Here is a 13,130-nt window from a genome sequence, read left to right as displayed (position 1 = left end):
AATTTACTAATGGTAGTAAGGGGGTATCTGGAAGTTATGGATGTACAAAGTAATTTATTAATGGTAGTAAGGGGGTATCTGGAAGTTATGGCTGTATAGTGTAATCTATTAATGGTAGTAAGGGGGTATCTGGAAGTTATGGATGTACATTGTAATTTATTAATGGCAGTAAGGGGGTATCTGGAAGTTATGGATGTATAGTGTAATTGTTAATGGTAATATGGGGGTATATGGAAATAATGAATGTATAGTGTAATTATTAATGGCAGTAAGGGGGTATCTGGAAGTTTTGGTGTATAGTGTAATGTATTAATGGTAGTAAGGGGATATCTGGAAGGTAGTTATACTCAGTTTAAGCAATAAGCTAATGGCAGGGAAAGGCATAGTTGTCATTTGTCCCTAATTTCTAGTTAAAGTCCCAGATTTTAAGGATTTACCCTGGAAATGTTTATCCATATATTTATATACAGTATTTACCAGGTGCACAGTACATCTCCTTGTATTCTGCATATGTGATGTAATGTAATTCTGAAAACCTACTCTGTAGAATTTGCATACTATTATTTAAGTACAATATTTGGGATACAAAAGAATTCATTATAACGCAGTTCAGTGGACATGTTACTATATGACCTTAACGCACCAAGGCCCATTAAAACAATTTTCTGTGTTAATTGTTTAGTGTCAGCGGCTCAGCAACAAAGTGTCCCAGGTTCCTAGTAGTTATGCATGGCGTAACAAATTAATTATTGGGAAGGAAAGGAGCTCATGGGTAATAACTAATTAAGGAAAGGTGTTACCAACCCACCAGGGGAGAGAACTAACATTACATAACTACATTAGTATTAAATATTACTGACCTCCGTGGAGGTATAATTATTGAACACCCACTGCGTATAAAAAAAAAAAAAAGAAATAAAATCCTGTTCTCAGTCTTTTGCTAAACTTATCAATATAGTTTTGGTATACTAATTTTCTGGTTATATAGGTCCAATTCATTGGGTCACCACACATTGAAACATTTTGTTAGTATCTTTAATCAGCCAGAAAAATTACAGATTTTTATCTGATCTAAGTGTAAAGTGTCTCCATTGGAAGCAAGTAACCAAGGTGCAGTGAATAATGACAGGGACTTTTTGCACCTAACATACAGCTTCAATCCACTTGTCTAGCTGTTTAATTCGTCGGGCACCAGGTATCCCGGAGGAAGACAGTTGAGATGCAAGTGAAGCAGCCAGAGTGTAAATCACCAAATTGTTATGTGTCTAACGTATGTTTTAACAAAGAACTCACAAACTATTAATAAATGTATTTCCGACATGAGTCAGTTTAGGAACATACTTGTCAAAAGTGGGGCTGGTCAAATTAGTCATATTAAACTAATGTTTTTTGCAAACAGTTCATTCAAATATTGCTCAAATAATGGATAGTTATTTGATGTTCTTCTCTGAACATTTATATAAGGATGTTAAAAGCTTTTACAAGAAAAATGTACAGATTAATTCACTACATTTATTTGTTGATGACAACAAAATAACACATATTTTGTCATTGCAAGTTAAATAAGAAACGATTAAAAAAAAAACGTAGAAATTAAGCTGCTATCATGTCAATAAGATTTAAAAACAGAATTTTGAATTCTTTAGGAAGAGACATCGGTGAATTACAATCAGTGTAGTGAGAGTAAACAAGTTTGGGAACTAGACATATTTTTGAACTGTTCACCTGGGTGTCTGTTCCAGCCTGAACAATCCTTGCTCCAAGAGATTGCCTATGTTGCCTTGTGGCATTGGGTAAGCCAGCCCATACCACAGTAAAAGGAGTTAATGTGTACAGTCATAGTTAATGTGTACAATTACATTACTGAAATGCGTTAGGTTTTCAACATCGGTCAGGAGGGGTGTATATTCCTTTCAAATAAGTTCAGGGTGAACACAGTTCATAAGTGAAAATAGCTAGTCCAGAAGTCCCAAAATACCCAACCACATTGGCCGTGGCTCTACGTGCAACTTGTAACACAGATAAATAAGGCCAAAAAAGACACACGTCTGCCAGGTACAAGATTCAAAGTCTTAAACAATAAAATTGGACTTACAACGGATGTGCCATTTGTTGCCCATTCCACAACTCTTTCTCCTCTTCCCGCTTTCTCCACTTCACCTACTTGAATCAGGCCGATGGATAAGAGGAGAGAGGAGTGTGGCGTGGGAGCTGTGGATCTACGGTAAGTAGAAGTACCGAGGTGACCTAATTAATATTTATAACTATAGCCAAGATCAATAGATATTTGTCTAATGAACTTTATATACTCAAGACGTCATGCATTAGACAAGGTGACATCAATTGCAATGAAAGAATACTAAAGAAAGAAAGATGGTTTCATGTGCAAGCGGGTGATGCCTGCACCTAACAGTAGTACACGCAGCATTGCCCATGTACCTGATGGGGATGTAAAGGGTTTAGAGAGCGGCCTAGCACTGTCTAAAATGATAGCCACGCCCCTTGCATGGTGGTCACGCCCACTCTGGCAACATGTCGTGGAAACCCCTCTCTAAAAATCCTCTGTTAGCCCCTGAGAAAGATCCCAATATTCCAATCCAATACCATCCACGGTGCTGGTGGTGGGGGGTTGTCTTGGGTCACCGTAGCTGCACAGTTGAAAAATAAATCTGACATACCTTTCACAGTTCAGCTTTACAGCATGTACAACCCAGACTGTAGGTGTCAAGTATTTTATCTCCTTGCTATAACTGATTCTCAGCTAAAAGTTTTCAGAAACTATCAGTTACAGTAGAAATGACTAAAAACTAACTCAGAATGTAGAATTTCCCCTGGAATCAGGAAGTTCACTATTTCCTTTTTTACTCCTATTTCCTGTGCAAACATAAATGCTGAAACAAGGATTTCTGCAACAACTTAACCCCCACAGGCATTAATTTCGTCTCTAAAACTGTGAATGATACACTGGAGGGGGGGAATTCACCAGAAGAATGATACAGAAATACTTGTGATAATGAGTGATTCATCCTTTGATACAATATATTGGTACAATACATTAGTCCTTAATGTGGACCGTAATAAGGTGCCTTTTATGGTAAATTATGTGAGAAATGCACCTGATAGCCATATTTAATATAATGACATATCTTGGTTCTAGAAAACTTTCAATTTACTATGAAGGCAATAATACAAAAAAATATATATATATATATAAAAGATATATAAAATAAAATAGTGCTTGGAAAGATAAGTCATGTGGTTTATTTCATGACATAATACAAATATGTGCTAGAACCTATAGAAACCAGTCAGATGTCAGCTTTTACTCTTAAAAAACATACTTGCTAACTTTTGGATCCTCCGGCAGGGGGCCTGGCGTGGAAAATCACTCCATCATGGCCCTGCCCCCCATGGCACAATTTGAATCATCTTGGGGGCGGGGAAATGATGACGCAATTAACTAGGGAAGTGAGTGGGATCTAGGAGTCTGCACTGCCCTCCCTGGAGTCCGGGAAAAGTCCCAGTAATTCGTGAGTCTCCCAGAGAGTAGGCAAGTATGACCTACTCTACCGGTCAACGGTGGAAATAAGTTTCTTTTTGGGAGATATTAACGATTAAAAGCATAATACATTCCCCCACAAATGTGGTAAATAAGACGTTCAGTGTTCTAATTACTCACTGGACGGTCCCATTGTTTCCTACTGTCACCAGCACTCTCAGCGCCCCCTACTGGTCAACAGCCCTGGGAGCACTGACGAATTGCGGGTTGGGTCTGGAGCAGTGGTGGAACTAGTGAGCTGTGGAGGGAAGCAGGGAGGAGGGAACCAGGGCCCACAGCTCACTAGTTACTCATTCAGGGGCCTCATTATCACCATGGGCCCCGGGGCAGCACATCTACTGCACCAATGATAGTTCCACCACTGCCCTGGAGAGACAGAACCTAACCAGTAAGCATTCAGCCTTGTAGTTGCACTCATTAACATGGTAGTCTGTCCCATACACAAGCAAACAACAAGCAGAGATGGTTTGCATCAACTTTGTCACAGCATGTCGTTAATAAATTGTCATTGTCGTCAATAAATGAACCTCCTGCCAGGGGATATCACGTCCACGTTAAGTTAATTTTTTTCACCAGATTTTTCATCATATTAAAAAACTTAAAAAAAATAAATAAAAAAATTAAAAACTAATTCAGCACAAAATTACATTTTTAGTAAGATTAAATAAAAAAAAATCTTACCTGCGTTCCTGTTATCCCCCAATGTGTCCCCCCTACCCCCTGTGGCTGTAACAGCGAGATGTATCCTTCTTAATTCCTTTTATGTGTATACTTATATTGAGCTGCTGGTGGTATGATGTTTCATCTTGCTTGTAATAAATAACAGCAGGTCATGTACTGTAATGCACAGCGTACAGCAATGTAACACAGCAATGTAACAAGCTCCTACTTACCTTGTTCTTCTAAGATTCCATTCGGGATCTTCTTGTCGCCAGAGTTTACGTCTGCTTTACGACTCTTTCTGGATCTTAAAATATAAGATGCACAGTGTCTTAACATAATAGCAGCAGCCATCTACTTCTTTCAATAACTCAAATACAGGAAGCTTGTTTCTTATTATATAGTTAAGTTCCTGTTACACTGAGGTAATTTAACACTTTGTCTGTCTTTTCACAAAGGCTTCTGTGACACATCAAACATTTTCTTGTACACCACTGCAGCCATGCTTAATGTGTGTGTGTAAAACAGTGAACGCATAGAACCTGATACACTACATTTTATTCTACTAGATCCAACAAGAAGATAAATAGATTACGTACACAACTCACAAGTAATGACCAGAGAATTGGTCTATTAAACATTCTGCAATCAATATTGCTCTTGCAACAGAATGGGAAAAATATTATTGCTATTTCATTATAAATTAAGTTCTGGCAACCTTTTTCTATAAATGGAGAAATAAGTAGAGTGCTTTTGCAGCGCAGTACTGCTAAACATTTACTGCACTATACTACAATATGTACATTTGTGTGCAAAATTTTGGTAAAATTGTCTCTAGTTAATAAAACCTCGGCAGGGTATAAACTTAAACACGATATATATCTGCACATTTTAATACACAATTACTATTTATTTGCTGGAAATAATGAATGTGGTATGTGCAAAAGTTTGGGCACCTTCTCAGTCCTCAGTCAGCACTTGGTATTACTACCTTTGACAGGAATCAGAGTCCAAGGGGTATATTTACTAAACTTTGGGTTTGAAAATGTGGAGATGTTGCCTATAGCAACCAATCAGATTCTAGCTATCATTTCTTTAGTACATTCTGCAAAATGACAGCTAGAATCTGATTGGTTGCTATAGGCAACATCTCCACCTTTTCAAACCCGCAGTTTAGTAAATATACCCCCAAATGTTTCTTGCAACCAGCTAAGAGTTTTTCTGTTCTTCTTTTAGGAGTTTTTCTTCTATTTTCTTATTTTTCACTAAGAGATTCAGTGAAACATGCAATTTGACCAGTTGTGCCCCCAAGTTTTGCATACAACTGTATATAATAGCATGTCTAGCTTGCTATCCTCCCAGTAACCACAGTCACATGATTACATTGTCTAGGTGCATTAACGCAATTCTCTACCATCCTTTACTGTAATGGTGGCCACTCACGTGATTGGGCCAGGATTTGGATATTTTAGGCTATTTTGGTCTAGACCAGGCCTGTCCAACCTGCGGCCCTCCAGGTGTTGTGAAACTACAAGCCCCAGCATGCTTTGCCGGTAGACAACCAGTTGATAGCTGGAAGGGCATGCTGGACACCTGGAGGGTCACAGGTTGGACAGGCCTGATTTAGACCAAAAAAGCCTAAAATTGGAGCACTATGGTTGGCAGGAAATTATTGAAATCCAAATGAGACAAATCTTGATGTTTGTCAATCAGACTGAATGACCAGACACTAACATGTGGGGCAAAATTCAGTGTTAAATCACTCTAACCTGCATATAAAGTGTCACCTACACGCATTTGAGGCAACCATTTGTGGGCCGAAACAATATGGCCCTCATGGCTCAGAATTCAGCCAATCAATAGGCTTCAGTGACATCACCGGGATTGCAGCCTATAAATACCTTCGGAATATCTCAGTGATGTCAATGGTTCTTTGTGAATTGTCAGCTTACAAAATGGCTGCTTTTTCTGTGTGTAGGGATAGGTAAACTTTAGTTTAATGGTCATAACAGCATTACTCCAGAGTAGCAACACATTCTACAGAGGATTGATGACATTTTACATTAATGGCTGCTGCCTTCAAGTTTAGGAGCTATTACTATCTTAAATAAGCTTATCTGTGCTGTAGAAGACACAAATATCTCTTGTCACAGCATACAGAGAACCAGGGATGGATGAAATCACTCCTGACCTCAAAAGCACGGTTGCTGTAAATCACTGTCTATCCTGGACTCTTTTTTGGCTGCAAGTCTATCCTTGCCAACTGAAACTCAGTTCTTTGTGTAATCTATGTTTCCTTAACCTGTGAGTCAGCTCAAGACCCCCAAAATAAGTTCCAATGACCTTTTAAAAAGGGCTTGTCACCTATGGGAAAATGCCCTCGTTGCACTTTGTCAAAAATACAGTTTTGAATTTAGTGGCACTGTGATGTGAAAAAGATTTTGCCCCCTTTTTGATTTCTTCTATTTTTGCATATTTGTCACACTTAATTGTTTCAGATCTTCAAGCAAAATTGAATATAAGATTAAGGCGGTCTAAGTAAACACAAAATACAGCTTTTAGATGGTCATTTCATTTATAGAAGGAAAAAAACACCTATATCACCCATGTGAAAAATAAATTGCCCCTCTAAACTTAATAACTGGTTGTGCTACCTTTTGCTGCAACAACTGCAGCCAAACTCTTTCAATAACTGTAAGTCAGTCTTTCACAACGCTGTGGAGGAATTTTGGGCCACTCTTCTTTACAGAATTGCTTTAATTCAGGCACATTGGATGGGTTTCGAGCATGAACTGCCCGTTCAAGATCCTGTCACAGCTTCTCAATTGGATTCAAGTCAGGACTTTGACTAGGCCACTCTATTATCCTATTTTTTTTTTCTTTTGAGCCATTCAGAAGTGAACTTGCTTTTGTGCTTCGGATCATTGTCTTGCTGCACAATTGTGCTTGAGCTTCAGATCACGGACTGATGATCGGACATTATCCCTCAGAATTTTCTTGAATTCATGATTCCTTCAATAATGGGAAGTTGCCCAGGTCCTGAAGCGGCAAACCAATTCCACACCATTACATTGCCACCACTATGTTGGTTGGTATAAAGTTCTTATTGTGGTGTGTTGTGTTTGCTTGATGCCAGATGTAATGGGACCCATGTGTTTCAAAATGTTCAATTTTTGACTCATCGGTCCACAGAACATTAGCCCAAAAGGCTTGGGGGTCATCCATGTGTATTTGGCAACTATGAGAAGAGCCTTTATGTTCCTCTTGGTTGGCAGTGGTTTTTGCCTTGCAACTCTCCCATGGATACCATTTTTGCTCAGTCTCTCTTATGGTGGAATCATGAACACTGACATTAACTGAGGCGAGCGAGGCCTGCAGATCCTTAGATGTTCGTCAGGGTTCTTTTGCGACTTCCTGTATGAGTCATCGATGCTCTCTTGGAGGAAGTTTGGTGGGTCGGCCACTTGTGAGAAGATTCACCACTGTTTCAATCTTTCACCATTTGGAGATAATAGCTCTCTCTGTGGTTCGCTGGAGTCCCAGAGCCCTAGAAATGGCTTTGTAGCTATTTCCAGACTGATATATTTCAGTGACTTTCTTTCTCATCTCTTCTGGAATTTCTTTTGAACGCGACAAACTGTGCAGCTTCTTGAGACCTTTAAGACCACTTCACATTGCTGGAAATGTTCTATTTAAGTGATGTTTAGAACAGGGCTGGCAATAATCAAGCCTGATTGTATTTAGTTTAATTGAACCTAATTATCAATTCAATTTGGTTCATAGATTGAATGAGTAAGTAAGGGGGCAATTACTATTTTACACAAGACCAGTTGCTGTTGGATAACTTTATTCATTCAATAAAAACAGTACTTTGTGTTTACTCAGGTTGTCTTTGTTCTATACTCAATTTTGTTTCTAAAACAATTAAGTGTGACAAATATGCAAAAATAGAAGAGATCAGGAAGGGGGCAAAAACTTTTTCACACCACTGTAAGAAACAATCCCCTTGCACCCTCCTCATGCTAATAGTTGGACTCTCCTTTCAAATAGGACCATGTGATGCTCACTACAGGGTTAACTTTGTTCAAATAGTTCCTCTGCCTTCCAAGCTCGCTAGACAGGGGAGCTGTGAGGTATGTAAGAAACTACCAAGGAGTGAGCAAAGCTTACCATGCAACCTGACTCCCTGGCTATATGTTTTTACGTTCTCTCTAGTGAAGGGAGCACAGGGAGACCCTGATATTTTTCATATGACCAGTACACAAGGAAATATGTAATAAGAGGCCTTTTTCCCAAAGATGTGTCTCCACGATCCAACTTTTTTCCAAACTGATTGGGCACTTCGAACAAATAAACTATCAATATTTTAATATTATTTCACCTAAGAAATCATATGCAGGTTATTGATTTAATTTTAATGCTATTACCTTAAAAGATACCCAGCCAGGAGGATTAGAACAAAACAAACGAACAACGGTACCAGCACGGATGTTAATAGTGAGGAGGTGTCAGCCCCAGGGGGTTCTGTGGTATCTGCAAGCAAAAAATAGCATAATGAATGTTTGTATGGTACATACTGTTAACAACTGGACATACAGATATGAACTGTCACTCACGGGGAATATGGACTGTAACTTCTTATTCACAGTTAGCTATCATCCTCAGTTCTATCATCCTCTCATTCACAGCTAGCTATCATCCTCAGTTCTACAGTGAGCTATTCTAACTTCTAAGCTGCTATCTTGGTCCCATGAGCATTTCCTGTTGTATTACTATCTAAGTAACACGTTTCACAAAGTACACAAACTGTATGTAGTAAAAATATAAAAAGCACATACAAATCCTGCTTCCTAAATGCATACCTCCCAACATGCATACCCCGGCACCTGGTCAAGGGGCGTGGCCACATCACAATGTGGACGTGCCCGAGCCCCCCCAAGGGCTACCAAGCACTGTAAAGCCTCCAACATTCCCACCCGCAGGACAAGCATGTCCCCGGACGGGACAGAGACCTAGATTCGGGACTGTCCCGCTGAAAACGGGACAGTTGGGAGGTATGCTAAATGAGCCACCATTAAATAAATAAACATTTAAACATTAGAGAAAACAATTATAAGAAAATATTTTGATCTATGCAGGGTGGTTAGACAACTTGTGTATCTAGGAGCCCAAGATTTCCATGCCTGCCGTTTCCCAACAGCCAGCCGCCACAAGCTGCCTACTGGCGATGAAGATCATGGTTAGCGAAACATATGGAAATAAAGAATCTTACAGCGTAATATTTATTTCTCTTCAGATTTGCAGTATACACACAAGTATAAGCTGCCATACAGGCTATTCTGTTGTCATAAAATGGAATATCTTCCATAAACTTGTCTGCAGTTGCCAAAATATCAAGATTGTATTAGAATATCTGCATGGATTTATCAAACAATATAACTTCTGAGACATGGGTCTTCTATGAATAATACAATGTCTTCTATAAGGGTGGAATTACCATGGTAGCAGGGGGCACGGCTGCTATGGGACTGGTGGATGGACTGCGTCCAATGCAAAGCCCATGCAGCAACATTAGGGCTGCAGACAATTCCCAACCTCTGACAGATTATTGAAGCTCACTCTAGTGATCACGCATGATTGGTTAACAATGTAGCCTGCTTCTTATTGATTACTATAACAGCAACCACATCGTGAACAGTAAAGGGAGCTTCAGTAAGCTGGAGAAAGCGAGAAACTGGCTGCTTCATGTGCATGGGGCTAGGATTAGTGCTAAAATTAGGTGAACCCTGGCGGTCTTCTAGGTTACCGATTGTTAGGCGGTTTCTAAAACACTGGATGTATGACATGATGCCACTCAGTATTTTTAATGCTCCTGTGGCGCCCCACATTATATTCATCCTCTCTCTCTCTCTCTTTGTCTCTCTCTTTCTCTCCCTCTCCGTCTCCCAGAAACCAGAGACAAGGTCCAAGTGGAAAGTGCAGGGGGTGAGCTAATGAGATTTGCGTTATCAAAATTTCCTAGGTAAACACTTCACCATTATTTTTCATGATAGTTTAACTACTGGGGGGACATTGCTGGAGGGTGATTCATTTAGGTTTGGTAGAACAAGCTTTATGGCAGTCCACTCAAGAAAGTAAACTCAATTTCTGATTAGAAATGATCTCTCTAAATTCTCTCTAAATGCATGGTTGCAATAAGGGGAAACTTGACATTCATATTCATGAATGCACTTTTTACATTTAGTAATATCAGCAACCACGTAATAATATTATGCAAAAATGTTATAATGTGTTGACTACATACACTGGCAAATTCTTTAAAATTGTTGAGCTTGATATTTAGAGACTGATATAGCGTTAGGAGCAAATCCAGCTACTGGATGCAACAATTGCTTACACCACCTGTAGTCAGCTGGAAGCCCTCGTGCAGTCTTCCTGGGCAGAGCAATGTCCCCTCTTTGCTCCTCATCAGAGCAATGTCCCCTCTTTGGTCCTCTTCCTCACCCTATGCACTCTTCCTGTGTAGAGTATTGTCTCCTCTTCGGTCCTCTTCCACACCCCATGCACTCTTCCTGGGCAGAGTAATCTCCCTTCTTTGGTCCTCTTCCTCACCCCATGCACTTTTCCTGGGTGGAGTATTATCCCCTCTTCGGTCCTTTTCCTCACTCCATGCACTCTTCCCGGGAAGAGCAATGTCCCCTCTTTGGTCCTCTTCCTCACTCCATGCACTCTTCCTGGGCAGAGAAATGTCCCCTCTTTTGTCCTCTCCCTCACCCCATGCACTCTTTATGGTTAGAGATATGCCCCCTTTTTGGTCCTCTTCCTCATCCCATACACTCTTCCTGGGCAGAGTAATGACCCCTCTTTTGTTCTCTTTCTCCCCCCACACTCTCTTTATGGGCAGAGTAATGACCCTTTTTGGTCCTCTTCCTCACCCCATGCACTCTTCGTGGGGAGAGTTAATGTCTCCTCTTTTGTCCTCTTCCTCACTCCACGTACTCTTCATGGGGGGTATAATGTCCCCTTTTTTGTCCTCTTCCTCACTCCACGTACTCTTCGTGGGGAGAGTAATATCCCCTTTTTTGTCCTCTTCCTCACCCCACGCACTCTTTATGGGCAGAGATATGCCCCCTTTTTGGTCCTCTTCCTCACCCCATGCACTCCTCGTGGGGAGAGTAATGTCCCCTCTTTTGTCCTCTTCCTCACCCCACACACTCTTTATGGGCAGAGATATGACCCCTTTTTGGTCCTCTTGCTCACCCCATGCACTCTTCCTGGGCATAGTAATGTCCTCTCTTTTGTCCTCTTCCTCCCCCCCACACTCTTTATGGACAAAGTAATGCCCCCTTTTTGGTCCTCTTTCTCATACCATGCACTCTTCCTGGGCAGAGTAATGGGGCCCATTACAAAATATCGTGCTGCCCACCGCCAGTAGAGGGAGCCATTTTGTTGGTTGAACAAATATATTCATGAGACTGCAGCCTATCAATTTACTGGGATTCAGAGACATCAGTGAAGCATGAGGCATTTTAAATTTCTGAGAATTTGCGATCCATATAAAAAAAACTTGTATAGCTGTTGCTTACATAGACAAGTCAGGTTGCTCTAATGGGTTTGATATGTGGGCACAACTTTTTGGTATTCATCATTCTGGAGTTTAGAGTGGAATTTACAACTGAGCAGGGACGTCTCAGATTGTCCTCTCCATGCTCATTACACGATGTTTCAGTCTGCTCTCCCCTCAGTTTTATCACAAGGATGCAACAGAAGAGAGATGATCGTTGCCTAGGCGACACAGAATTTGGGAGCGGGGCAGAGATGTCAAGGGTTTTTCAAGAATTCTCTTTATCCATTAAGACAGTAATATTTAAAACAACCCTAATTGCGGCCGAAAAATATAATCCTTCGTATAATGATATATCACATTGCACCTCAATATTTATAAAATAAAGTTAACTCCTGTTTAAATACCACACATCTAGTGAACACATCTCCAATTCGGCGTACCAGAGACACTGAAAAGCACCTTGAGTATACAGACAAATCTAGCTCATGAGCAAGTTTGTTTTACTATAACCCAGACGTACAACCTAAATATTTTTTTATATTTTACCCCAGGAAATAAAACATCAGCATTATTAGATTATGCTTTTATATACTATTAAGTACGGTAAAAAGATACAATTCAGCTATTTCATGAGCTTGGTAATCTATATTTTTTTCTAATCCAAAATAGACCCTTAAAAATATATTTAAAGATGTTTTTTCTGATTTTCCTGAACTTTTCCAGTTGTTCAGAGCACAATGAGATCCAATTATCTCTAGATGAAGCCATCACTGTAAGCCACCCCATTTAATTGCTGTAAAATAATTAATGAAAACTTTATTTGCATTTTACACAAGAGTGGAGCTAACTAGGAAGGCTGCAAATCTATAAATATTATTGGAGCTGGAAATGCAAATTATGGTCATTCAAAAACAATCATATATGCATGAAATCCACATACATGAATGGTTTAATTAATTACCCCAACAACTGATTAATTTTCCTGTCCAACAACTGACTTGCCTTGCTGCAAGTAATGTTACCTCCTGCTACAATGCACTGTGGAAAAATAAGTCCCTCCCCATAGCACCATAACAATATTTTTACTTCTTTATACAGGACGATTGTGTAAGAGAGACCTAGAGGTATATTTATTAAACTGCGGGTTTGGAAAAGTGGAGTTGTTGCCTATAGCAACCAATTAGATTCTAGCTGTCATTTATTTAGTGCATTCTACAAAATGACAGCTAGAATCTGATTGGTTGCTCTAGGCAACAGCTCCACTTTTTCAAACCCACAATTTAGTATATCTAGCCCCTAGAGCCGTAGGACCATTCACCAAACCCTATTCTGAATCCACCCAGT

At 39.9% G+C, this 13,130-nt stretch overlaps 1 protein-coding gene across 1 annotated transcript in view; it reads right to left on the bottom strand.

The window, feature by feature from the left end:
* PTPRE (protein tyrosine phosphatase receptor type E) overlaps positions 1-13,130 on the bottom strand; it is a 141,224-nt gene that overhangs the window by 44,921 nt on the left and 83,173 nt on the right. Inside the window, exons 3-4 of the mRNA XM_075215998.1 lie at positions 8,647-8,752; positions 4,453-4,526 (exon numbers count right to left, since the gene is read on the bottom strand). Of these exons, the coding sequence (XP_075072099.1) occupies positions 4,453-4,526; positions 8,647-8,752 (180 nt within the window). The remainder of the gene's footprint in view (positions 1-4,452; positions 4,527-8,646; positions 8,753-13,130) is intronic.

The sequence above is a fragment of the Mixophyes fleayi genome, chromosome 6 (genome assembly GCF_038048845.1).
Source record: "Mixophyes fleayi isolate aMixFle1 chromosome 6, aMixFle1.hap1, whole genome shotgun sequence".
Classification (NCBI taxonomy): Eukaryota; Metazoa; Chordata; class Amphibia; order Anura; family Limnodynastidae; genus Mixophyes; species Mixophyes fleayi.
Note: the sequence above shows the minus strand (reverse complement) of the source record. Positions and strands in the feature narration are given on the sequence as shown.